This window comes from Heterocephalus glaber, unplaced genomic scaffold, assembly GCF_053883595.1.
Source record: "Heterocephalus glaber isolate CG9 unplaced genomic scaffold, H.glaber_assembly_v1.0 deba00000594, whole genome shotgun sequence".
Lineage (NCBI taxonomy): Eukaryota > Metazoa > Chordata > Mammalia > Rodentia > Bathyergidae > Heterocephalus > Heterocephalus glaber.
Genome location: NW_028258151.1, coordinates 21,866,010 through 21,888,976, shown reverse-complemented (window position 1 = coordinate 21,888,976; position 22,967 = coordinate 21,866,010). Strand labels below are relative to the sequence as shown.

At 43.4% G+C, this 22,967-nt stretch overlaps 2 protein-coding genes across 7 annotated transcripts in view; one reads left to right on the top strand and one right to left on the bottom strand.

Annotated features, from left to right (window-relative positions):
• Positions 1–6,196, top strand: part of Cstf3 (cleavage stimulation factor subunit 3) — a 73,576-nt gene extending 67,380 nt beyond the window's left edge. Inside the window, exons 17-21 of the mRNA XM_004852073.3 lie at positions 729–924; positions 3,246–3,399; positions 4,413–4,507; positions 4,799–4,859; positions 5,494–6,196. Of these exons, the coding sequence (XP_004852130.1) occupies positions 729–924; positions 3,246–3,399; positions 4,413–4,507; positions 4,799–4,859; positions 5,494–5,696 (709 nt within the window). The 3' untranslated portion in view covers positions 5,697–6,196. The remainder of the gene's footprint in view (positions 1–728; positions 925–3,245; positions 3,400–4,412; positions 4,508–4,798; positions 4,860–5,493) is intronic.
• Tcp11l1 (t-complex 11 like 1) overlaps positions 139–22,967 on the bottom strand; it is a 42,044-nt gene continuing 19,215 nt past the window's right edge. For 4 of the 6 annotated variants that reach the window (XM_087205538.1, XM_004852074.3, XM_021264384.2 and 1 more), the window contains 4 exons: positions 22,009–22,205; positions 19,256–19,437; positions 17,108–17,280; positions 139–12,972 (listed from right to left, as the gene is read on the bottom strand). In XM_087205538.1, the coding sequence (XP_087061664.1) occupies positions 12,770–12,972; positions 17,108–17,280; positions 19,256–19,437; positions 22,009–22,205 (755 nt within the window). In that variant the 3' untranslated portion in view covers positions 139–12,769. Of the gene's footprint in view, positions 13,814–17,107; positions 17,281–19,255; positions 19,438–22,008; positions 22,206–22,967 lie in introns of all 6 variants that reach the window. The other 2 variants (XM_021264387.2, XM_021264388.2) reach the window with 2 other exon arrangements.

Genomic DNA, 22,967 nt, shown 5'->3' with positions numbered 1-22,967 from the left:
GCACTCAATATATTGCTTTATCATAGAGGTTCTTAGTGACATTTAACTAATATGAGAGTATTAATTTTGGCTGCTAGAGCAGGGCTAAGACACCAATGAGCCACATTAGTGGGAAAAAATAAAAAGCAATCATACTAGTAAATTTTGGAATATATTTTTATTCATACATTAGATGAAGAATGCATTCAACATTATAACTCATGCCACTATACATAGAGAGTTTAAGGCCAGTCTAGGCTACATAGCAAGACCCGGTTTCAAAAAAAAGGTGGGGAGAAATTCATGCTACTAAACAAAATGATGAAGCCACTTTATTCAGGAACAATTAGATATCTGTCTAGGTTCCTTCTTCAACTCTTCCACTTAGAATTTACCCTAAGGTAAGTGTCTCTCATTTTGACCCAAAGAATAGAAAAGTATCTTAAAAAACTCAATAAAAGTGTTAAATGTTCAAGTATTTAGGGTGAAGTGTTCAGTCTATAATTTCCTTTCGAAGACTTATGAAAATAAGATTAAATAAATAGAGTAACATATTAAAAGCTATTAAACCTGGATAATGGCATACAGCTATGAATTATACTATTCTATTTTTCTATAGTTTATAAATCTTTATACTAAAAAGACTTTGAATAATTTAGAGAGAAAATGGGAGAGATTCAGTCTTGCTTTAAATGAACATCCTGCCTCAAACCCAGAATAAATATTAATTATAGTATATTTTCTTACAGAGAAATCTGGGCCCGATTTTTAGCTTTTGAAAGTAATATTGGTGATCTAGCTAGTATACTCAAAGTGGAAAAAAGACGGTTTACAGCATTCAAAGAAGAGTACGAAGGCAAAGAAACAGCTTTACTGGTAGACAGATACAAGTTCATGGATTTATATCCTTGCTCTGCAAGTGAACTAAAAGCACTGGGTTATAAGGTATGTACTTTGGGTCAAGATGCCTGTAGCATTTTGTCCTTGTTTTAGAAGGGTTCATGGATAACCTTCATTCTAAAGGAAATTTTGAAATATAATCTAGTTTTAGAAGAGATTTGCAAAAGAACAAGAAAAATATGATTTTCCTTGGTTTATGAAGCACTGAGTATAAAAAGTATCTGACCAAAATGAAAATTAAAATAAGATCTAGCACTTTCCTTCTGTCTCTGAAACTTAATGTCTTATGTCCACTTGGCATATGGAAAGGGTATAGTAAGAAGAAAATTTTTTTTAAAAAGTGTATATCATCTTATTTTTTTCCAATAATTTTTATCAAGTTGATAAACATATATGGACAGATCTTAAGCCATATGTAGTTCACTTTTGTAGGAATGAGACTCTTCTACTGAGACTATTGAGTCATAAGAAGATAAATCTGGTCAGGCCAGGGGGAAAGATTAATGTTTTCCAAACTCCACAGAAATAGCTCTTGCTGAGAAAACCACTGTTCTATTATTTCTTGGTATTTCTGTCTCATGTAAACAAAGGCCATAATGGAAATCCAAAGGAAAATATATGTGCCAGCTAGCATTAGTATGTCCTTGACCATCATTCTTGTTTTCCTCACTGCTCTCTATTGGCCTGTGTCTGTGTCTAAAGTATATTAAAAACTTAGAAGCTGGGTGTGGTGGCACACACCTATATGCCAGCACTCAGGAGGCTGAGGCAGGAAGATTGCGCTGGGAGTTCAAGGGCAGCCTGGGTTACATAGTGAGTTCAAGTCCAGCTGAACTACACAGTTGAGACCCTGTCTCAAAAAGCCAAAAACAAACAAACATAAATAAATAAATACAAAGCAAAAAACCCTTAGAGAATCTACTCATAATTTAACTTCAGACATTTTTTCCTTAATAAAAACTCCAGTTCTATTTCAGTCCTAGATTCCTATTCTGAACCAAGGAATTTCTAGTATTCAGGGAGTTACTGCTTAAAAATGAGCAGTGTCTACTTCTCAGTGAAAAGCCAGACATCTTAAGACTGTTTTGTGGAATAATTAGAAAAGGCTAAAGATTTCCAAGATAAAAGTAGAAATTAAGGTTAATGAAAATAGGGCCAGGGATTTAGCTCAGTGGTGCCACCCCCTGCCTCACAAGTGCAAGGACCCAAGTTCGATTCCCGGTACCAAAAAAAAAAAAAGGTTAATGAAAATAAAGGTTTGTTATTTCCAAGTACAACTATGTCTTGAATAGGTATTTTTCACCTTGTATTTATATTTCTACCTTGTGCTTATTCAGGAAGAATTAGGCTGCCTCCCTTTGTGGGTTGGGTGGTGTGGTGTGTATGTGTGAGACAGATAAAAGCAATTCCCAATGTGCCTGCTCACTCAGATTTACCCCACAATACCAGATATGGCTAACTATATTTGAGAAAATAAAATAAGGGCTCTGTTAGCAGTGACTGTAGTGTTCCTCTGATAAACCTTGGAGATTTGTCAGCCATGGCAGATACTGCTAATATATTGAAAAGTAGATTCTGGACTGGTTTGAGGTTGGGCTCCCAATCCTTTCTCCTTCTTATGAGCTATGTGACCCTCTTCAGTCCCATGTATAAAATGGAGATGTTACTGTCTGCCTCAACAAAGAAGGAATACAGTAAATGACTAAAATTGCCCAACCAATAGTGGCTACTCAATATATGTTCCTTTTCTCCCATAACAGTATTTTGGGAATCCTTTTTCACTTCATTAGTAAACTCTTATTAACTAGTGTAGGACCTGTGAACCTTAGTTAGCCCTCACGAAGCAGGACCTCACTTAGTCCAGCTTCTTCACATAAAGAAACTGACACATGCCATTCAATGCCAGTGGAAGGGAAGCATCAAAAGAGCACCTAGGGGCCGGGGATTTAGCTCAGAGGTCCCGGCTCCTGCCTTGAAAGTGCAAGGCCCCAAGTTCGATCCCTGGTACCAAAAACAAAAGACAACAAAACAAAAGCACACCTAGAAATCTTAAGTTTTTCTCTAAATCACCCTACCTAGAGGGTAGGGCCCAGTGTTGATTTTTTCCCCCCAAAGTTTGTATCTGTCCTACAAAGGTCCCACCTGCTAACAGTCCAGTGATTCTTAGCTGGGGCTGGGATGAGATTATAAAACACCAAGTCTTTATCTTGAGCAAGACCATCACAGGTGTTGCTCATCCTTCTTCATTCTCTTTCTGAGGGTTTAACCTAGTTATTCTCACTGTATCTTCAAGATTGTACAACTGCACAATTATACTCTGTAAGACCCTTTTTCAGGTTTAGGATTCTTCTGTTCTGCATTTTCAGGATGTCTCCCGTGCTAAGCTAGCAGCTATAATTCCAGACCCAGTTGTAGCTCCTTCCATAGTGCCTGTTCTGAAAGATGAAGTGGATAGAAAACCAGAGTACCCTAAACCAGACACCCAGCAGATGATTCCATTTCAGCCACGACATTTAGCACGTAAGCCACAACTTCAGATCAGTACCGAGGTTTCGGTTTGTTGATTTAATTCCAAGGTGGGGGCGGGGGAGTAATATGGCCTTTCCATTGTAGGTTATTAGACTTAGGGTCACTGTGACAAGTGACTTGGCAGTAATCTTTGAACCAGATGTGCTGAGAATGTCCTAAAACACAAAACTCTCATTGGTCCATATTCTAGTCACCATTTTGGAGGTGATACTTGGACTGTTTTCAGAATTGCTGCTATGTGTAGTTACTATACTTGAACAGTTAGAAATTTACTTCAGTGATATTATTTGGTATTAAGTTTATAAATACTAATGGTTAGTAGCCCATTGAGATCCTTTTTGAACTGAGGTCTTCTGATTAAATGTGCTGTTAAATAACTGAGTTTAAGCAGGATTTTTAAACCAAGCAGTTTGAGCCCAGCTTGGGCACCTTTTGACTTAATGAGACCTGTCTCAAAAAATAAAAAAGGAGCCAGGCATGGTGCCACTACCAGCACTCAGGAGGCTGAGACAGGAGGATCCCCATGAGTTTGAGGCCAGCCTGGGCTACGTAGTAAGTTCAATGTCAGCCTAAACTAAATAGTGAGACCTTGTCTCAAAAGAAACCAAAAATTAAATTAAAATTTAAAAGGGGGGAAGCTGGGGATGTAGCTCAGTGTGAAGGCCCTGGGTTCAATCCCCAGTACTCAAACAACGAAACAAGATTCCTAAACAAATGGCATGTGCAGCTGAGAAACAGTCCTCACCAAAAACTTGCTCTAGTGCAGCCACTGCTTTGCCTCACACAAAGTCTCATCTACTTTTCTGCTTCTTAGTGGCCATCGGCTTGAGAGTTTTCAGTCTCACCCATGTGAGCTGGTTAAGCACATAAAGCATGGAAGCATTAAAAATGTCCTGAATAAAGCAACAGAAACAAAACTATTATATACAAGTTACTTAACTTTAGCTTTTTCCTGTACAGAAACTCCTCCATTCATTGAGTCACGCTTCCGTTTTCTCTCACAGCGCCAGGTTTACACCCTGTCCCTGGTGGAGTGTTTCCCGTGCCTCCTGCAGCTGTTGTTTTGATGAAACTTCTCCCCCCTCCTATCTGTTTCCAGGTTTGTTACTATTTTCATGATAGGTCCTGGCTCTAGGTGAGGGTTATAGTAATTGTGTGTTTTTTCTCTTGTGTAATAAGAAACATAAAAGTACTGCCATTAGCCAGGTGTGGTGGCCCATGCCTGTAATCCCAGCACCTGGGAGACTGAGGCAGGAGGACCACCACATGAGTTTGAGGCCAGCCTGGACTACATAGTGAATTCAAGGCCAGCCTGAGCTATCAAGACCCTGTCTCAAAAATTTCTGTTATTTTATTAGATAAACAAGGACTAAATTTTGTTTCAAATTAGGGTCCTTTTGTACAAGTGGATGAGCTGATGGAAATTTTCCGAAGATGCAAGATACCAAATAGTGAGTAATGAAAGTGCCACTTTCAGTGTATAATTTACATCATTGTATCCTAGGCAGAAAAAATTGTTATTCTTTGCCACTAAAGTCTCCCAAACCAGCTAGCGACTTGCAGAAGCACAGTGAAACCCAGCAGTGAGCCAAACTCTTTTCATCAGAGAAAGGCTGGCTCATACTGTAATTCCACAAAGTGAACTGATTATAGAAGCTTATCTTTAGTCAGGTGTAGTGGCACATGCCTATAAATCCCAGCACTCTGGAAAGCTGAGGCAGGGCATCAAAAGTTCAAGCCCAACCTAGGGAGTTTAGTGATTTAGTGAGATTGTCTCAAAATAAAAATAAAAGGGGTGGGGATGTAGCTCAGTGAAGGCCTTAGGTTAAATCCCCAGTACCACCATTTAAAAAAACATTTTTAAAAGGCTTTTCTATTTATGTGAACAAGCACTATCCTATCCAGCTTCTGAAAATAATTGTATTAGTTTTAACAGCAGGTATTATCTTTTAATTTAGTATCCCATGCTTTGCTAATGGTAGGCTATGAGATGAGCTATAAAGTCTCCAAAGTAGAACACACACATTCTTTCACAGTAGCGTAATTTTAAGCATCTTCCCATGTCCTTTTTGTTCTTTTCCCCAGCTGTAGAGGAAGCTGTGAGGATCATCACTGGGGGTGCCCCAGAGCTGGCTGTGGAAGGCAATGGCCCCATAGAGAGTAACACAGTGCTCACCAAGGCTGTCAAAAGGCCCAACGAGGATTCGGATGAAGATGAAGAAAAGGGAGCCGTGGTGCCCCCCGTTCATGACATTTACAGAGCCCGGCAGCAGAAGCGAATCCGATGAGGCAGGCTCAGAAGCTGCCTCTCTGAGAAAACTTACAGGATTCCCTTTTGCCTCTGAAGTCGTATGTTTAAGAGACAACACTTTGTTACAAGGTTCTTGGAAACAAAGTTGTACTGTCATTGGTGCCTCTATCATATGGTTCTTGAGAAAAAAACCTGTGTGAATTTTAGAATATGGAACAGACCTGTGCTCTAAGCAACATTAGGTTTTCAAAAATGTGAGAACAGTACAAAATGGCAGAACCACATTTTGTCCCCTCTTCAAGGGTGTATTGTCTGTGCCACTTGAAGATTTGTGAGTTTTCCACAGTTTTATTTTAAAAACTGGATGGCTTATGATTATAAAGCATTTTATCACATTTTCTGAAAAACAGTTCTCAGTTTGCTTATGTAGAGTCCTGCCTTATTGTTTGTTTTTATTTATGGCAGAATGTATGAAGTCTGTTTTGTAGTTTAAAATTTTAAAACAGTCCTTTAAAAAATAAAAGGATCTCAAAAACATGCCACCTTCTGTGTCTTTCATTCAGATTTTATTTACCATAGCTACTTTATATAAATCAGCCAATACCATTTTTTTTTTTTTTTTGGTACCAGGGATTGAGCTTGGGTCCTTGCGCTTGTGAAGCAGGTGGCAGAACCACTGAGCTAAATCCCTGGCCCATAAATCAGCCAATACCATTTAAATAAGCATCAACAATACAAGAAAAAGTCATCTTGTATTTACTGTATATACATTTACTTGAATGTCCTTTCCTGGTCTTTTTTAATACAGATTTTTTGGGGGCCATCCGCAAGTACTGTACCACTGAGCTCAACACTCACAGTCCATGAAAGACATTTTTAATAGGCAAATTAAACACTGCAGAAATACTCAAACAGAATGCATTTCCCCTAATAATATCTGAGGCAGATTGAGATATTTCATTTTTCATCTCTCAAAAATGTTGGGTTTGGTGGCACATACCTGTAATCCCACCATTTGGGAGGCTGAGGCAGAAGGATCACTGCAAGTTCGAGACCAATGTAGGCTACAGCCCAGGCTATAAAGTGAGTGAATGACCAGGCGAGATCTTGTCTAAAAAAAAAGCAACATAAAGAGGGCATGGCAGGACATGCCAATAATCCCAGTACTCTGGGAGGCTGAGGCACAAGCACCACTTGAGCCAGCCTGGGCAATATAGCAAGACCCTGTCTCAAAAATAAAACACAGAAACAAAAGTAAAGACAAACAATTCAGCTGATTACAAAACTTTCTTCCTTGTCTGAGCACTGACCTTTTTGCTTTGCCCATGGTGGTGCACACCTGTAATCTCAGCACGTGGGAGGCTGAGACAGGACTGTTGTGAATTTCATGCCAGCATGAATTATATAGCAAGACCCTGCCTCAGAAAACAAAAGAAAGTTCTTCTTTGAGCATCAGGAAGAAAGTGCTTTAAAAAGGAAGGGCAACACGGCCAGGGATTTAGCTCAGTGGTATGGACGCCTGCCTCGTAAGCACAAGGTCCTGAGTTCAATACCCAGTACCAAAAAAAAAAAGCAAAGGCAACATGAGTAAGAGGAAAAACCTAGAGGAGTATTACTTTAATTTTAAGGTTACTTTCTAAACAAGAGGTTGGATTTAGGAGTTCTCAATGTTTAGTTCAGATAAAACAAACTTAGAAATGGTTAGGCTTAAGGGAAGTGAAATCTGACCAGTGCCAGAAGAATGATTTCAGAATCAGGTGTGCTCCATCAACTAGGCCTACAGCCCAGTTCTGAGTCTCAGGTTCAGAAGGTGATATATGTAAGTGTGATGATATAACAAAACCCTACATGACAAATAAAATTGTTTAGCCTAATGACACTTATTTCCTAGGTCCCAGGCTATTTATAAATGTACCTGTGAGCATCCGATAGGTTAATAAATGGCTTAGAGCTTAACTCTGACTAAACATTATGTCCTTCCCTACCCCATGAAGTTGCTTTGAGTACTATGAGTAAAAAGGCTATTAAAATAATTACATAATACAAAACCCAATATAAACACACAATTGCAAATGTCACTGTTATTTTGGTTGTTTTTACATGAGACTGTACCTTTAAGTACCATTACCATTCATTTATCTGTTTATTCATTCAAATACTTAATATAGGAATTAGAGACGAGAAGAAACTCCTGGTATGGAGGTGGCTGTCAGGAGGTCAGGAGAGGTAAGATCACAGATCCAGTACAGAAGAGATGATTAAGTAAACAACAGGCTTGGGAGAGGACAGGGAAAAAACCTGCTCCGCTAAAGGGAGGGTGGCACTGAATCTGTCACTGAAGCAGATGTGCACCTGCTGGCACAGGCTCACACACCTTTACTGTTGGTAAAGCAATTCATAGCCCTTTTCTATGTACAAAGCGTGCCAATATCCATTACCACATTCAGTGAACTGTGTCCGTGGTGTTGCTATTTTACAGACAGAAGCTATAGGAGAATGACTAGGCCAGGGATGGCGAACCTTTCAGAGCTGTCAATGATGCAAGCAGCACGTGTGCCACAGGTTTGCCACCAATGGACTTGGCCAATAGCTACAACTGGTAAGAAAACAACAAAGGAAAAGGACTCAAACCCAGATCTTCCTCTAAATCAAGACCTTGTGCACAGTTTTACTACATATTACTGAATATTAGAATTGGTCCTTAAAGGTCATTAGTCTTTTTCTTTTTTTTAAAGTATTAGGGATTAAACTCATGACCTTCACAAAGAGCTACATCCACAGCGCACGCACGCGCACACGCACACACACCCTTCCTTTCTAAATTTTAAGACCAGATCTTGCTAAATTGCTAAATTTCCTAGGGTGAGCTTGAACTTCGAATCTTCCCACCTCAGCCTCCCAGAATGCTGGAATTATAGGTGTGCTCCACCACACCTGGCCAGTCAGTCATTTCCTTTCATAGGTATCGGAAATGCTAGTGCAAAACAGCGATCACACCCCTGGTGTGTGTGTGTGTGTCTCTCTCTCTAAGATTCCTGGTCTTTGAACAGCTCCCAGTCTTTTTCCTCGACCATCTTACCTCAAAAACAAACAACCCACAGTGTTATAAACAACATGTCAAAAGGTCATTGGAAATCAAAGAGCAAACACCTAGTTCCTTTGAAACACCAGGAAAATGACTGCAGCACCTCCAAAAAACAGAACTGAATCAGAATAGTTTACCCTGGGCCGGGGATTTAGCTCAGTGGTTTCACCACCTGCTGCGCAAGCACAAGGACCCAAGTTCGATCTCCAGTACCAAAAAAAACACAACAGAATAGTTTACCAGTAATGATCTTTAAGGTCTCTTAATTCTGAGGTCTAACATTCAGCAATAGCAGGAATGTGTACAAGATCCTGATTCAAAGGATCTTAATATGCCTATTTAAGCCTTTTAATAACTTTTCTTCATAGAAAAAAAAATTCTTATACATCTACCTACCACATTTAATTAGCAAATATCCTGTCAGTGCAGTTCATACCTGTTGTATATTTATAGTTATATGGTTATACATAAATCACATTTTGAAGCCTGCTTTAAGAGGAGTGAACTTTACAAATGCCTAGACTGAGAATCTATCACCAAAATGAAAGCCAACAAAGAAGTAGTTACTGCTCTTTACTGCCCTCCATTCATTGAAGCTGAGAGCCCCATGTTCCTGACCTGACTCCCCAGGCACCCAGCCCTCTCCACCTGTGGTACAGAGCCACCCAAGCAACAATCTCTGCAAAGACACTTGTCTCCACAAACCTTTTAGGCAGGAAATCAAGTCAAATCCCATTATTACGAAGTACAAGAACCAATTTAATTCAGAAGAAGGATTACTCCAAAGGATGTTTGTCTTGGAGAGAGAGCTGTAGGGGGAGGTTTCAAGTACATCTTCATAACACTGCCTGAGTGACTAAATGAACTAAGTGGGTTTTCCTGGCCCTTGGTGACATTGCTATGAGACCAGAAAGAAAATTAGCTCACTTATCTTCATAGAGCAAGAACAAAACAATTCAACACGAATACTGTGATTCTACATATTGTTTCCAAGAATCTTCATTCTTAGCTCATGCTGGCTGAGGAACTCCAGTAGTGGGCACAGAGATGGGCCTGGGCTGAGGGTCCATGATGCTGCTTACTCTGAGCATCAAGATTCAAACTGTCCAAACTCAGGGCTGTCAGGCCACGGATTTAGCTCAGTGGCACCGCTCTTGCCTCACAAGTGCCAGGTCCTAAGTTCAATCCCCAGTACCAAAAATAAACAAACAAACAAACTCAGCGCTGTCAATTTAGGAACCCATGAGCAATAATGGCTTGTAAGAATTAACTCTTAAGAAGAGTTTCAGATTTAGGAAGAGTGCTTCGAGAGGTGGAGTCCAAGTGTTGTTGCTCCTTTGCAGTGGGTGACATGCCCACCCTGGAGGGGAGCAAGCACCCCCAGTGCTGAGGTTTGGGCCAGCAGCATGCTGTCCCTGGGTGACCCGGCTTCTTGGCTCCAGAACCCAATTTGTTCGCTAATAACCACAAACATACCTCCGGCTCAAAGCAATGATCCAGAAGTGACCTTGAGGTAATTATAAAGGATGGATTTTTTTCTTTAAAAATACTTTCACCTAAATTATGGCCTGTCTGCCAGTGTACAGTGACCCCAAGGACCTAAAGATATAGCTTATCTGCCTCTACTTTTTTTTTTTTTAACATTGCAAGTAATTTCATGGCTCATCTGCTTACACATAATCTCCCCCTGAATTCCTACAACCAGATCTAAGTCCTCTGTATAAACCCTGGCACCAACAGCAATTCAAACATTAACCAAAGGAAAACATATTCTGATACTACCTAGTCTGAAACTTCACCGAGTACCTTTCTTCCCTTTGACCTGCATTATTGTAATACCTATGCTCTAGAGGCCAAACCAGCCAGCTCTTTTAGTCTTCCTTCAAAAACCAAAATCAGACAGGTGTGGTGGTGCAGGCCTGTAATCCTAGCCCTTAGGAGGCTGAATCAGGAGAAACCGCTGCAAGTTTCAAGGGCAGCCTGGGTGACACTGTGAGTTCAAGACCAGCCTGGACTATATATGAAGACCCTGCCTCAAAAAACAAAACAAAAAACCAAAATCACCACAGTGAAATGTGGCCTCTTGTCCCCGGTTGCTCAGGAATAGCTTCTGGTCTTCCTGGGACCTTTTGAAATCACTTCCAAGTTTCTTCTACTTTTTTGTCCAAAAGTCTTTATGTGCTGTTCTAACTGAATGACTGTTTTCCATACTGAGACTCAAAATCCAAGACTTCACACATACTAGGCCAGCAGTCCGTGCTGCACCACTGAGCTATACCCTCAGTCCTGCTGAGTGAGCATCTGTGTTTTTCTTACTGAACTTTCATCCTAAAGAAACCAGGGAAAGGGCTGGGTATTTAGCTCAGTGGTTTCGCCACCTGCTGCGAAAGTGCAAGGACCCGAGTTCGATCTCCGGTACCAAAAAAAAAAAAAAAAAGAAACCAGGGAAAATCTGTCCTTGAGTCTAAATTCATTGACTTTCTGACCACATCATGTGTCATACCCTCTGACCACAAGTCAAAAGCAGCATTAGAGTCAGGTCAGTAGCACATATTTGGAGAGATCACATCCCTCATAGCCACTCACTCTCCTCAAGCCAGGAACCCTTGGACAGTCAGAGGATAAATGTTCCTCACCCTTTCACCCCAGCCCATCGGCATTAATATAGGGATTAACACATTATTTTACCCCTTACAGTTCTGACAGGTGGAGATCATTCCAAAGACTCCATGGCTCTGCTTATATCCCTGGCCTAAAACACACATACATATATACATATTTTATTTATTTTTTTAGCAGGTCACCTGTAAGACTCAAATTATAGTCACAGGGCATGTTGGTAATTCCAGTCACCGAAGTTCCTTGAAAATTACTACCCAAATACCAGGGACTATTCTAAAACTTCATCTAGATTAGTGAGATTGAGCTATTTTACCTAAAAATACTTCAATCTAGTTTCAGAATTCAAATTCAATCAACACATCTGTATATTATACTTTTTTTTTTGGTACTGGGAATTGAACTCAGGATCTCAGGACCTTATGCTTGCCAGGCAGGAGCAGCACCACTGAGCTGGATCCTCGGCCCTAAAAACCCCAGACATTTCCTATTACACTGAACTGTGCGTGTGTGTGTGTGTGTGTGTGTGTGTGTGTGTGTGTGTTTATTTATTTATTTATATATACATACATAAATACCTATCTTTAAAATTTCCCCCTTAACTTTCCAGGCTAACAAATAAAATTCCTTTCTTTAGATCCCATAGGACTAAACTGCTATCATCCAGGTTTAGGCACAGTAATACTGTAAAAAAGAATAAGTTTTTCTTTTAGACAGAGTCTCTATATTGCCCAGGCTCGCTCTGAACTCTTAGGCCCAAATCATCATCTTGCCTCAGCCTCCCAAGTAGCTGGGACTGCAGCACTGCAGGCGTGCCACTATGCCCCAGTTTGTCTATGCTCTAAAAGAAAAGGGCTCCAGGGCCCTGGCTAGGCCAGGTATGGCAGAAGCCACTGGGGTGAGGTGGGGCAGTAACATTATACATACAGCCCTTCTATCATAAATACCTGCAGAGAAGAGGAGAGGGGGCTTGCAAGGGAGGGGCAAGAAGTAAAGTCATGGCTTAGTCTCTTGTACTCTTGGTGGGAGTCAGCATGGGCCAGCCAGCTAGCAAGCAGAGCAGGGGTCCCAGCCTCCTTGGGAGGACGCAGCCACTGCAGTCTCTATGGGGTAACATGGGGACACAGCGGTCAACTGCTAAAAAGCTGAGTGTTACCTATAAAACTCAAGATAACAAAAAGCTTCTTTGATCTGTAAACTTGCACTCATAAATACAATCTCTCAAAATAGAATTCAGTGCATTCTTCAACGAGTCTTTTCACCGGTGATACACAATATTCTTCCCTGTCGAATCAAGGCTGTTAGACAGAACTGTACTATTTAGCCATTTTCTAAAGCAATGGTAGAACTGAGCTCAGGTGTTCTGGGGCCGGTGACCAATACTTCTGCTGGAGGGTGCCTGCGCTTTAGGACCGGAGGAGGAGCTTACTGAGGACTGCATCATAGTAGGGGCAGAAGACCATCTTGTTATAGTTGACCAGGCGAACAAATTTCACAGCAAGTTCCTCCAGCTCTTTTTGAACTGGACCCAGTCCCCCAGGCACTGTGGGCAATGGCTTCTGGTGACCCGAGCCAAGGTAGGTTTCTAAGAAGGTCAAGATTCGGGATTCTGGGATAGAAAAGAACGTGATTAGTCAGTCAGATTAGGGATGCCTCTCAGTGGTAGAGCATTTGTCACCCATGTATGAGGCGCTGGGTTCCATTCCTCGTACCGCAAAAAAGGAAAAAAAAAAAAGTGATTAGCTGTTCCTTGTTCAAGGTGACTACAAACTTCTGACTGCGCCTCAGTTCTTAGCTTAGCCATCACCTCTCTGGAGAAGTCCTGCCCATCACTGCCCAAACCAGATACTCAGCACCTGTACTTCTGAACATTCATCCCAGCCACAGTGCTCCCCTCCCCCTTAGCTCTCTGAAGGTGGGAGCTGCACTTAGCTTGCTCACCCTTCCCTCCTCAGGACCCAGCTCAGGGCTGTCCATGACACTCCCCCCACCACCACCCAGGGCAGAGGGAAGGAGGGAGGGTGTAGCCAGACCAAGACCAACCTCGGCCTCCGATGGAGACTGCACACAAAGAAGGAAAACTAGGCAGGAATTATAAGTTCAGAAAAAGAAAAAAGATCCAGCACCACTGATTTGTGATCTCTCTTCCTACACACTCCACAGGGAGAATCCTCACCAAGTGCCTTCTCTGATGCCAACAGTGGAGGCCGTGGAGGTCGTGGGAGTTTGGCCACTGGTCCAACTGGGATTTTGGCATCCGAGTTAGCCTGTCCTCCTCTACCCACTTCTGGGTTTTTTGGGGTTTTTTTGGTACCAGGGATTGAATTCGGGTCCTTGCACTTGCACAGCAGGCAGCGAAACCACTGAGCTAAATCCCCGGCCCTGTACTCACTTCTGTCCTCTCTGTGTTGCCTCATCAGCCAGAAAGGATCCACCTTCTTGCAGATTTACTACAAAAACAATGGGGACTTTTATCCCTTTTTTTTTTCCTTTTTTTTTTTTCATTATTTAGAGAATACTTTATTAGTTTCTGTAATCAAACCCATGTAGATAATACATATTTACGTATTTAATACAGTGCATTACTCCTGTACAAATGGAAAAAAAAATTGAGTTTAATGTTTCTAGACCAATATGGCTGTTAATTTCTGTACAATGCCAACTCAACATAGTAAACTGAGATAACTTTTTCTGAAGTTGACAGTACAGTTAGTTTCTAAAAATTCAAATTATATATATGTATATTTATATTTATATAAAAAGACCAATAACAGCAGTATGTTATGCATCAATAGCAGCAACAGCTTTTCCAGGTTCTGCAGTCATCTGAACAAAATTATAGAGACATCCAGCACACTCCATTAGAAAAAAAAAGAAAGAAAAGAAAAGTACCCAGAAAACATCAAAATTCTGTTAGTGTAGTGGTACCTGGCACCAGTTATATTAGGCTTTGTAAGCTTGCATTTACTATATAACATTCGCTTAGTTGATGGCCATACATCTTCAGTCAGAATTTTATAAACAGATATGTGCACATACTCCTTCTTTTTTTGGTACCAGGGATCAAACTCAGGTCCTTGTGCTTGCACAGCAGGCAGCAAAACCACTGAGCTAAATCCCTGGCCCTGAGCACATACTCCCTTAAGTGCATATAATTTAGACCTAAAAATCTTTATGGTTAGATGAAACACCAGAAGTAGGAGGAAAACAACCCCACACAGGAATAGCTTAGCCTAAACAATGTAGTGGTCCCAGCTAATACATCAGATACGGTTTCTTTGCTCCCTTATGTTCTTTGGGTATGGTTATAGCGTTTATAGGCCTGGAGGTGAAGAACTGCAGATAACTGGTGCTGGAGAGAGAAGCCTTTTTTTTTTTATGGCAGCTTGCTATTTTTGTAACATGGTAATTGGGTTGAACAAAATCAAAGTACAGTAGTAACTGATCTCCCCTTCTTTCTGGATAAGCGAGCAGATGATTAAATACTGATGTTGGCATCCTTGACTTTTATCCTTTGTTTCCTTTTTTATTACAAATACCTATTAATGTTCAACTTCATGGGTATCACTGTGACATTTCCATCTATGCATGTACTGTGCCTTGATCGTGCCTGAATGAGATTCTTCACCCACCTGCCCTGTGCCTGCTCTGGGGTTTCCTCTCAGGTGCCAACCATTCACTGAGCTCAGCACACATGGTCAGAGGCCCTGGGGGCTGGGTCCAGCACACCCATTCCTGCACCGGTTCCTAAAACTAGAAGCCTCAGCCAGAAATGAAGCTCCTTTTTTGATTTGATTTGGTTTTGATTTTGGGGTACAGGGTCTCACTATGCCGGTCTTACACTCAAGGAAAACCTCTTGCCTCAGCCTCCCAAATTCTGGGATTACAGGCCTGCACCACCACAAGGGGGAGAAGTACAGCTCCTCATACCACTCCTACCCCATGTCTGAACCCAGCTATGAACAAGAGGCTCGAAGTCACAAGGCTCCTGCCAGAGTCAACACAACCTTCATTCAAGGGCCTTGTAGGGTCTGCAGGAGCTGCTACCTCAGTGACCCACAGATTAAACTGTCACCGATGGAGGGCTGGGATGAAGTGAGATTTTAAAAATTATCTTAAGCCAGGCATGGTGGTGCATGCCTGTAATCTTAGCGCTCAGGAGGCTGAGGCAGGAGGATTGCTGCAAATTCAAGTTCCAGGCCAGCCTGAGCTACATAGTGAGTTCAAAGCCAGCCTGAACTACATAGTGAGACCCTGTCTCCAAAAAAAAAATTAATTAAATAAAAATTAAAATTATCTTAATTTTTAAAACAACACTGATCCATATTACTTTTTCATAAAGTATTACCTAACAAAAAGTCACATTTTAGCCTTCTACTCCAAGCTGAAATATAAAACCATGGTTCACTCAGCTTCTGCCTGAAGTGTACTAATTTTTCATTATTTATGTGTTTAATACCTGTTTTCAAAGAATTTGAGTAAGGGCTTCAAAATTAAATCTGAATTTTTTTTTTTTTTTTTTTTGGAAACAGGGTCTTATAATCCAGATTAGCCTTGAACTCACTATGTAGCTCATGCTGGCCTCAAATTTACAGTGATCCTCCTGCCTCAGCCTCCTGAGTGCTGGGATTACAGGCATGAACCACCACACCTGGAAAATTTGAATTTTAAAAATGAAACACTGCATTCCTTGACCAGAGAACAGAAATTTTCTCCTCTCCACATTTCTAATTGACAAAGTTGTATATATTTAAGTGTATAACATAATGTTTTGATACACATATACACTGTAAAATGGTTAAATTTGGAGCTAGGCATGCTGGCACACACCTATAATCCCAAAACTCAGGAGGCTAAGGAAGGAGAATTGAGTTAGAGGCCAGAATGGACTAAATAGGGAATTCCACACCAGCCTGAGATACACAGAGAACCTGTCTCCAAAAAATAAAAGCTAACAGAATTTTTCATACAGCTACTACTGTAATGATGAAAACAGCTAATACAGAATATTTTAAATATTTTATTGAATATATTAGTTTAAAATATTTTAATACTTTATGCATTCATAGTAGTACTTTAGTATATTTAATATAATTTAATTTTGGGGGGGGGGTACCGGGGATCGAACTCAGGTCCTTGCGCTTGCAAGGCAGGTGGCAAAACTGCTGAGCTAAATCTCTGGCCCTATTTAATGTAATTTTAATAATATTAAATATTAATATTTACTTTTGGGGGGTCTTGACACAGGGTCTATGTTGCCTCAAATTTGCAATCTTCCTGCCTCAGACCCCTGAATAGCTAGGACTTCAGCTATGTGCCACTGTGTCTGGCTAATAGTTAATAATATTTTAACAGTACCTTTTATTCTGGCTTATTTGAAGTTTGTCAGCTATGTTAATAACAGCTACAATTTGCTGAGTCCTCACTGCCACCAGGCCCAGTGTGCGCTTTACAGGTCTTACACAGGCTGCTGGCCAGAGACTTCCACAGCCTGTTGGCACTGTCCCTAGAGAGCATCAAGTCACCTGCCAAGTCCCTTGGGAAGTGCTCCAGGCCGGATCTGAACCAGGGCCTGTGATTTCAAACTTGGAACCCTCAGGACAGTGACGTCTGTCTGGTCACCTGCCAGTCCTCCAGTTATCCTGATCACACCGTGATGATGAGTCACACTCTCTCCTCAACCAGCAGCACCCGTCATCCCACCAGACCCTCCCGCCTGTGTGGCACCCTTGCTCCCCACGCACCCGTGATCCTGCGGACGGGGTCGTCAGGGCCGCCCACGGCCTGGATCTGGCCCTTGAGCACGGTCTCCTTGTCGATGGAGAAGGCGGGGGACCCACACAGCGCAAGGCAGCCACTCAGCTCCAGGCACACTTTCTCCCCAATGGTGGTCAGGGCCTCGTCCAGGAGGAAGGTGCTGGAACACAGGCAGAAGGGAGCCGGCAGGAAAGGGCCGGTAAGCACAGTCCTGTGCCAACTGTTCCAGCCCCAGACCAGAGCCACACCACCAACTGGCAGTCTCTGTGCCAAGGGCAACCTGTGGCTGTATTCTCTACTCCTTTCCTCTGAAGCTGCGCACACCTGACAGTGGGGGCCTTTCCCTCCCTCTGCTCCAAGGACTGAAGGGGACAGGAAAGGACTGCAGGAGACCACCCGGTGCCACAGCTGTGTGCTGCCAACTGGGAACGGACTTCAGTGGATCTTGAGACCAAGACCACTCTGGAGGAAGACACAAGAAAGCAGAAGTGGGAAAGAAACTTCCCTGGACAGCCTTTAGGACTTTTCATTTTTGAAACATGTGACATCTTCACATGAAACATCATGTGAAGATGTTTTGAAACATCTTCTCTAGCAGCGGTGGGGAGCCCTTCTGCTGGCAGGTATTTTACGAGATCATTTCATTTCCAGCTATTTTAATAACGGCTATTGTATATTTTGTATGTACCAGTATTAAGGTTTGTTCTGGATCTAATCCTTTCATGGAATGACTGGAGAGCGAGGGGCCTCAGCTGACGCCAGCTCCAGGTGACCCTGGCCTGGGCCTCTCATCGGGAGCTTCAGCAGCACAATTCTACCGGCAGGGGACCTGGGTGACAGGTCAGGGCTGCACTAGGGCCAGGGCCTCAGGCCTGGCCTCAGCTGAGCAAAGAGCCTCCTAGGCTGCGGCAACCCCTAGTCATAATGTTAGTGTGACACAGCCTTCGCTGCACTGACACATCCACACTTTGTGTAAGCTCAACAGGAAAGTTCCTCCATGTGAGCATGAGGTTTGGGGGTGCTTCCCTGGAAAAATCCTCAGAACTGGGCCTTGTCAGACACAAAGTCTATGTAGAAGCATTCAAAAACCTTCTCTAAACCGGGTGTGATGGTGCACACCTGTATTCCCAGCACTCTGGGAGGGTGAGGCAGGAGAATCACAAGTTCAAGCCCAGCCTAAGCAACTCAGTGACTTAGACCCTGTTTCAAACTAAAAAGTAAAGAAAAAAAGTTGGTGGGGAGGTAGGGATGCAGTTCAGTGCAAAGGCCCTGAGTTCAATCCTCAGTAATATACACACTTCCCAAAAGATTCTTTGTGCTATAAATCACAACAGGGCTTTGCTGATAGCAGTTGCTAAAATGCGCACACACAGATGCGACCTGCTGTAGAATATGGGGGTGCGTTGAGGCATAGCACAGAATGCCTAAAGAGGATGTGCAACGGGTGGGAACCAAATCTCCTAAGCTCGTCTCTTCTATGAACTTCCCCTTCAAGGGCTCCAGCTGGGGCAGTGGGCCACTCTCAGGTGGGTTGCTGATCGCCTGGATTTCTCTAGGGCTCTGTTTTTTTGTTTTGTTTTGTTTTTTAGACAGGGTCTCACTATATAGTTCAGGCTGGTTTTGAACACACTATGTGGCTCAGGCTAGCCTCAAACTCATGGCAACCCTCCTGCCTCAGTCTGCCTCGTGCTGGGCATAGAGGTGTATGCCACTACACCTGGCTCCAGGGCTCTGTTTTTTACTGCTCGTTGGTTGCAAAAGCAATTCAGAGTATATTTTTTAACGGAATAAGAATAGGGTAGAAAAGATCAAGACACGTGGAACTTAGGGTAAGCTCCGTCTTGTGAGGCTTTCATTTCAGCTACATATGTGTGCAAAATCGTACTAGGTCACAACGGAATTTCTTGCATGGGTCCTGATTACAAACATCTGAAAGCCACTGTCCTAGAGCCCCGCTAACCCTACAGTGACTCTCTCTGACCCCACAGCTCTGAGTGAACCCGGCTCGGTCTGTAGCAGGTGAGCAGAGTTAGACAGCAAGTTCTCTTTTCAGCTCCCAACAGTGGCTGGACACTGGGAGCCACGCCAGTCTGCCTCCTGCCCATCCATCTGCTCCCATCCAGTCCCACACTCACGGCAGGTGCATGTCAGTCAGCAGGACCTTCACAATCGTCTTGAGTCTCTCAACAAAGTCAGCCCGGCTGGAGACTCCAGGGCCCGACATGCTGAACGTGACCAGCAACACGGCCCCCAAGACCGTCAGCAGCTCTAGCTGCCCCTGGAGCTCTTGGAAACGCGCCTGGTCCATCAGCACTGTCTGTAACGACACCAGAGGGCACCGCTGCGCTGAGACTTGGGTGGCCAGCAGGGGGCAGCAGGGCGTGGCCCAGAACTGTCTGCCAGTGAGCCAAGCTGGGCACTACCCTCTTCTCTCAGCAACCTCTTCCTGAGAAAGGAGGCCACAAGCACACTCAGGTAGGATCTGAGGCAGACTGGGTGCAAATCCAGGCTCTGTTATCCACAGCAAAGTGACCTCAACTCTCTCAGCCTATGTAAAATGGGTAACCCTACTTCTCAAGGATCTTTGAGAAATGAAAAAGAATGTGCCTGCCTGGCAGGTGCAAGGTCCTGAGTTTGATCCCTGGTACCAGAAAAAAAAAAAGAAAAATGAAAAAGATCATACATGTGGCATGGAGGGCAGAGCCAACACTCAATAAATAAAAGTTGCTGGGTGTGGTATCACATGCCTGTAATCCCAGCACTCAGAAGCTGAGTCAGGAGGATCTCAAGTTCAAACCCAGCCTAGGCAACATAGCAGGATCTTGTCTCAAAATAAAAAATAAGAAGGGGCTGGGGACATAGCTCAGTGTAAAGGCCCTGGGTTCAATCCCCAGTACTGCATAGATAGATGGATAGATAACTCAGATAGAGATGTTACAGCATCAAAAAGGAAAGAGAAATGAGGTACAAGGCCGAGATGACCAATTCCTCCTGGTGTGCGGAGCTGTCCTCATTTCTAATGGAAACCCCCAAGTCCTGTGAAGCACCTTCTTCAGCTCCCAACAAGCCACCCAACCATGAGGGCAGAGCCCACCCTCACGCCCTGGCATCTCCCAGCAGGATGCAAGATGGAGGCGCTCAGGGACTAAGAAGTGAGGAAGGAAAGGAGCAAGTCTGCAGAGCAGGGCTGACAGCCGCCTGGCGAACACCCATGGCGCCTCCTGTGTGGACACAGCCCGGGTCCTGCACGACAAAGACCCAAGTAGGGTGAGGGAAGGAGCAGCAGAGAGCCCACCTACTTCAGATCCAAGTGCTTACAGGTTCTGCACTTGGAATTCTGAGGACCCAGTTAAAACATTAATACTTTGGGGGTCAGAGCCCAAACTTCTACTCCACAGGTAAAACTGTCTCTGAATTCTAAGATTGCACAGATCTGCTTTAAGGACTGAGTGTCCGTCTCCTTTTTGACCTCACTCTGCTATACCATCCTGACTTCATTATGCTCTCTGGCCTCAGCGTGCAGGACTTGAGCTGAGGAGGCAGATTTCCAAGGATCAATCCCAACAGCAGCCATCTGAGCTGGTGACCTGGGGAGGCCAGACACCACATGAGCTACTGAGAGACAAACTGGGGGACTCCCTTGCTGGTGTTCCCTTAGAGACACTGCAGTAGAATGTACTTCTTGCAAAATACATAAAAAGACAAGAACATTGCTCAGCATGGAAGGAGAAGCTTCTTTAGAGAAAGCTGTAAAGCAGCACCACTGTTGTGGTTTTGGTCAAGATGCATAAAAACAGGAAAAAAAATTAAGTACACATTGAAAGCATCATACATCACTGGGGGGATTGTAAAGTGACGTGGTGCTTTATAAGTTTGGTGGTTCCTCATAACAGTAAGCTTAGAGTAACCCTGTCACCGAATGACTCTAATCCTAGGTATGGAACCATGAGATGAAAATGTACATCCACACAAAATGGTGTACATGAAGGTTCACAAATGCGGACTTCACAGTAGTCTGAAGTAGAAACAACAGAAATATCCAGCAACTGATCCACACAAGGGAATAAATTACTCAGCCTTCACCAGGAAGGAGATGGTGACACCCACTACAACATGGATGAACCTTGAGAATATTGTGCTGGACAATAAGCCAGGCACAAAAGAATGAATCTTGTATGATTCCACTTACATAAAAGTACCTATAGTGCTCGAATCTGTAGTCTCCAAGTAGAACTATGGTTGCCAGGGCCATGGAATAGGGAATTACTGTTTGTGATTTGGTTTTGTTGTTACTATTTGTTTGTTGGTTGTTTGAGACAGGGTCTCACCATGTAGTCCAGGCTGGCCTCGAACTCAAAGCGATCCTCATGCCTCTGAGTCCCAAATGCCAGGATTACAGTAGTGCACCAGGGAATTACCATTTAATGCCACTGTATATTTAAAAAGTTAAAATGGTAGCTTTATGGTATGCATATTTAACTACATTAAAAAAATACGAAGGAAAATGAAGTCCTGATGTATGCTACAACATAGATGAATATTATGCTTCATGAAAGAAGCCAGACCCCAAAGGCCCATATCATGAGTCCATTTACATCAGACGACCAGGACAAGAGAGTCTATGAAGGCGGAAAGCAGGGGTTGGAGGGAGCAGAGCAATGGCAATGACTGCTGAAGGGTATAGGGTTTCTTTTCAGGGTAATGAAAATGTTCTAAATTAAACAGTGGTAATGGTTGCATTATTCTACCTATATACTAAAAACCACTGAGCTGTAGGCTTGAAGGGGGAATTTTTGGCATGTGATTTATATCCGAGTAATGCTATTCTTTCAGAAAAGCTCAGCGGTACACAGAGAAGTCTGCTCAGTGAGGCCCCAGGGGGACTGACCTCAGGGAAAGGTCTGCGGAGGTGGTCCCACTTCAGCAGTTTCAGGTACGCGTAGTTCTGGATGGAGACAGCACTCGGAACAAGGGCATCCTTGGAGCTGGCAGCCTCCCCGCTGGCTGGCAGGGTGTGTTTGTACCTCTGAATCATGAGGTCAGCAGAGGCTTCTTCTAGCCACTGGGTGACGAAGTCCAGGGAATCTGTAAAACAGAGCTGCAAACATTACTAGGCACCAAGCAGCAGCTTCTCAGAACTGCTTTGAGGAAGACTGCCCTGGTGGTGTAATACAGTATAGAGAATGAACTTCATGAACTTCCCAACTCAAATAAAACTTGGTCTAAATTACAGTCCTGCCCATCACTAACTGAGTCATGTCAGGTAAGTCATCAGCTGCCTGAGTACTAGTTTCCCGGTGTAAAGAAATTTATAAGACCCACCTCACAGGTGGCTGGGACACTGCACCCGGCCAGGCCCTGCCACCTACGGTGCTCCACAAACCTTCCTTCCCTGTTCTCCCCGGCCTGACCTCTGCAGGAGAGGTGGCCAGAAATGCTGATGACTCTGGCTCTGTGAGGGCAGATACTCCTGGATGAGGCCCAGCTAGAGGACACCTTGCAGTGCAGCCTCTCCTGTGGACCTGGTTTAACTGGGGCCTCATGGTGTTGGATGTGGCACTCACTGCATGGGAAGCAGTCAGGGAAGCCTCAGCTGGCTGTCATCTGCCGGCAGGTCTCCAAGAGCTTCTCTAAGCTGAGTAGTGTGGCAGATACTCTGAGGAAAGACCATGAGGATCTTGTCCGCATTATGAGCAAAAAAAAAATGCACCTGCCAGGTCCTGGAGGAGTTGCAGCTAGGCCAGTGGAGGGGCACCAAGGTCATGGCTGCCGCCCACCTCTCCCTGCCACAGAGGATGCGCCTTTCTTCTCTGCCAGCACACGGACCCAGACCCGCAGTCCCTGTTC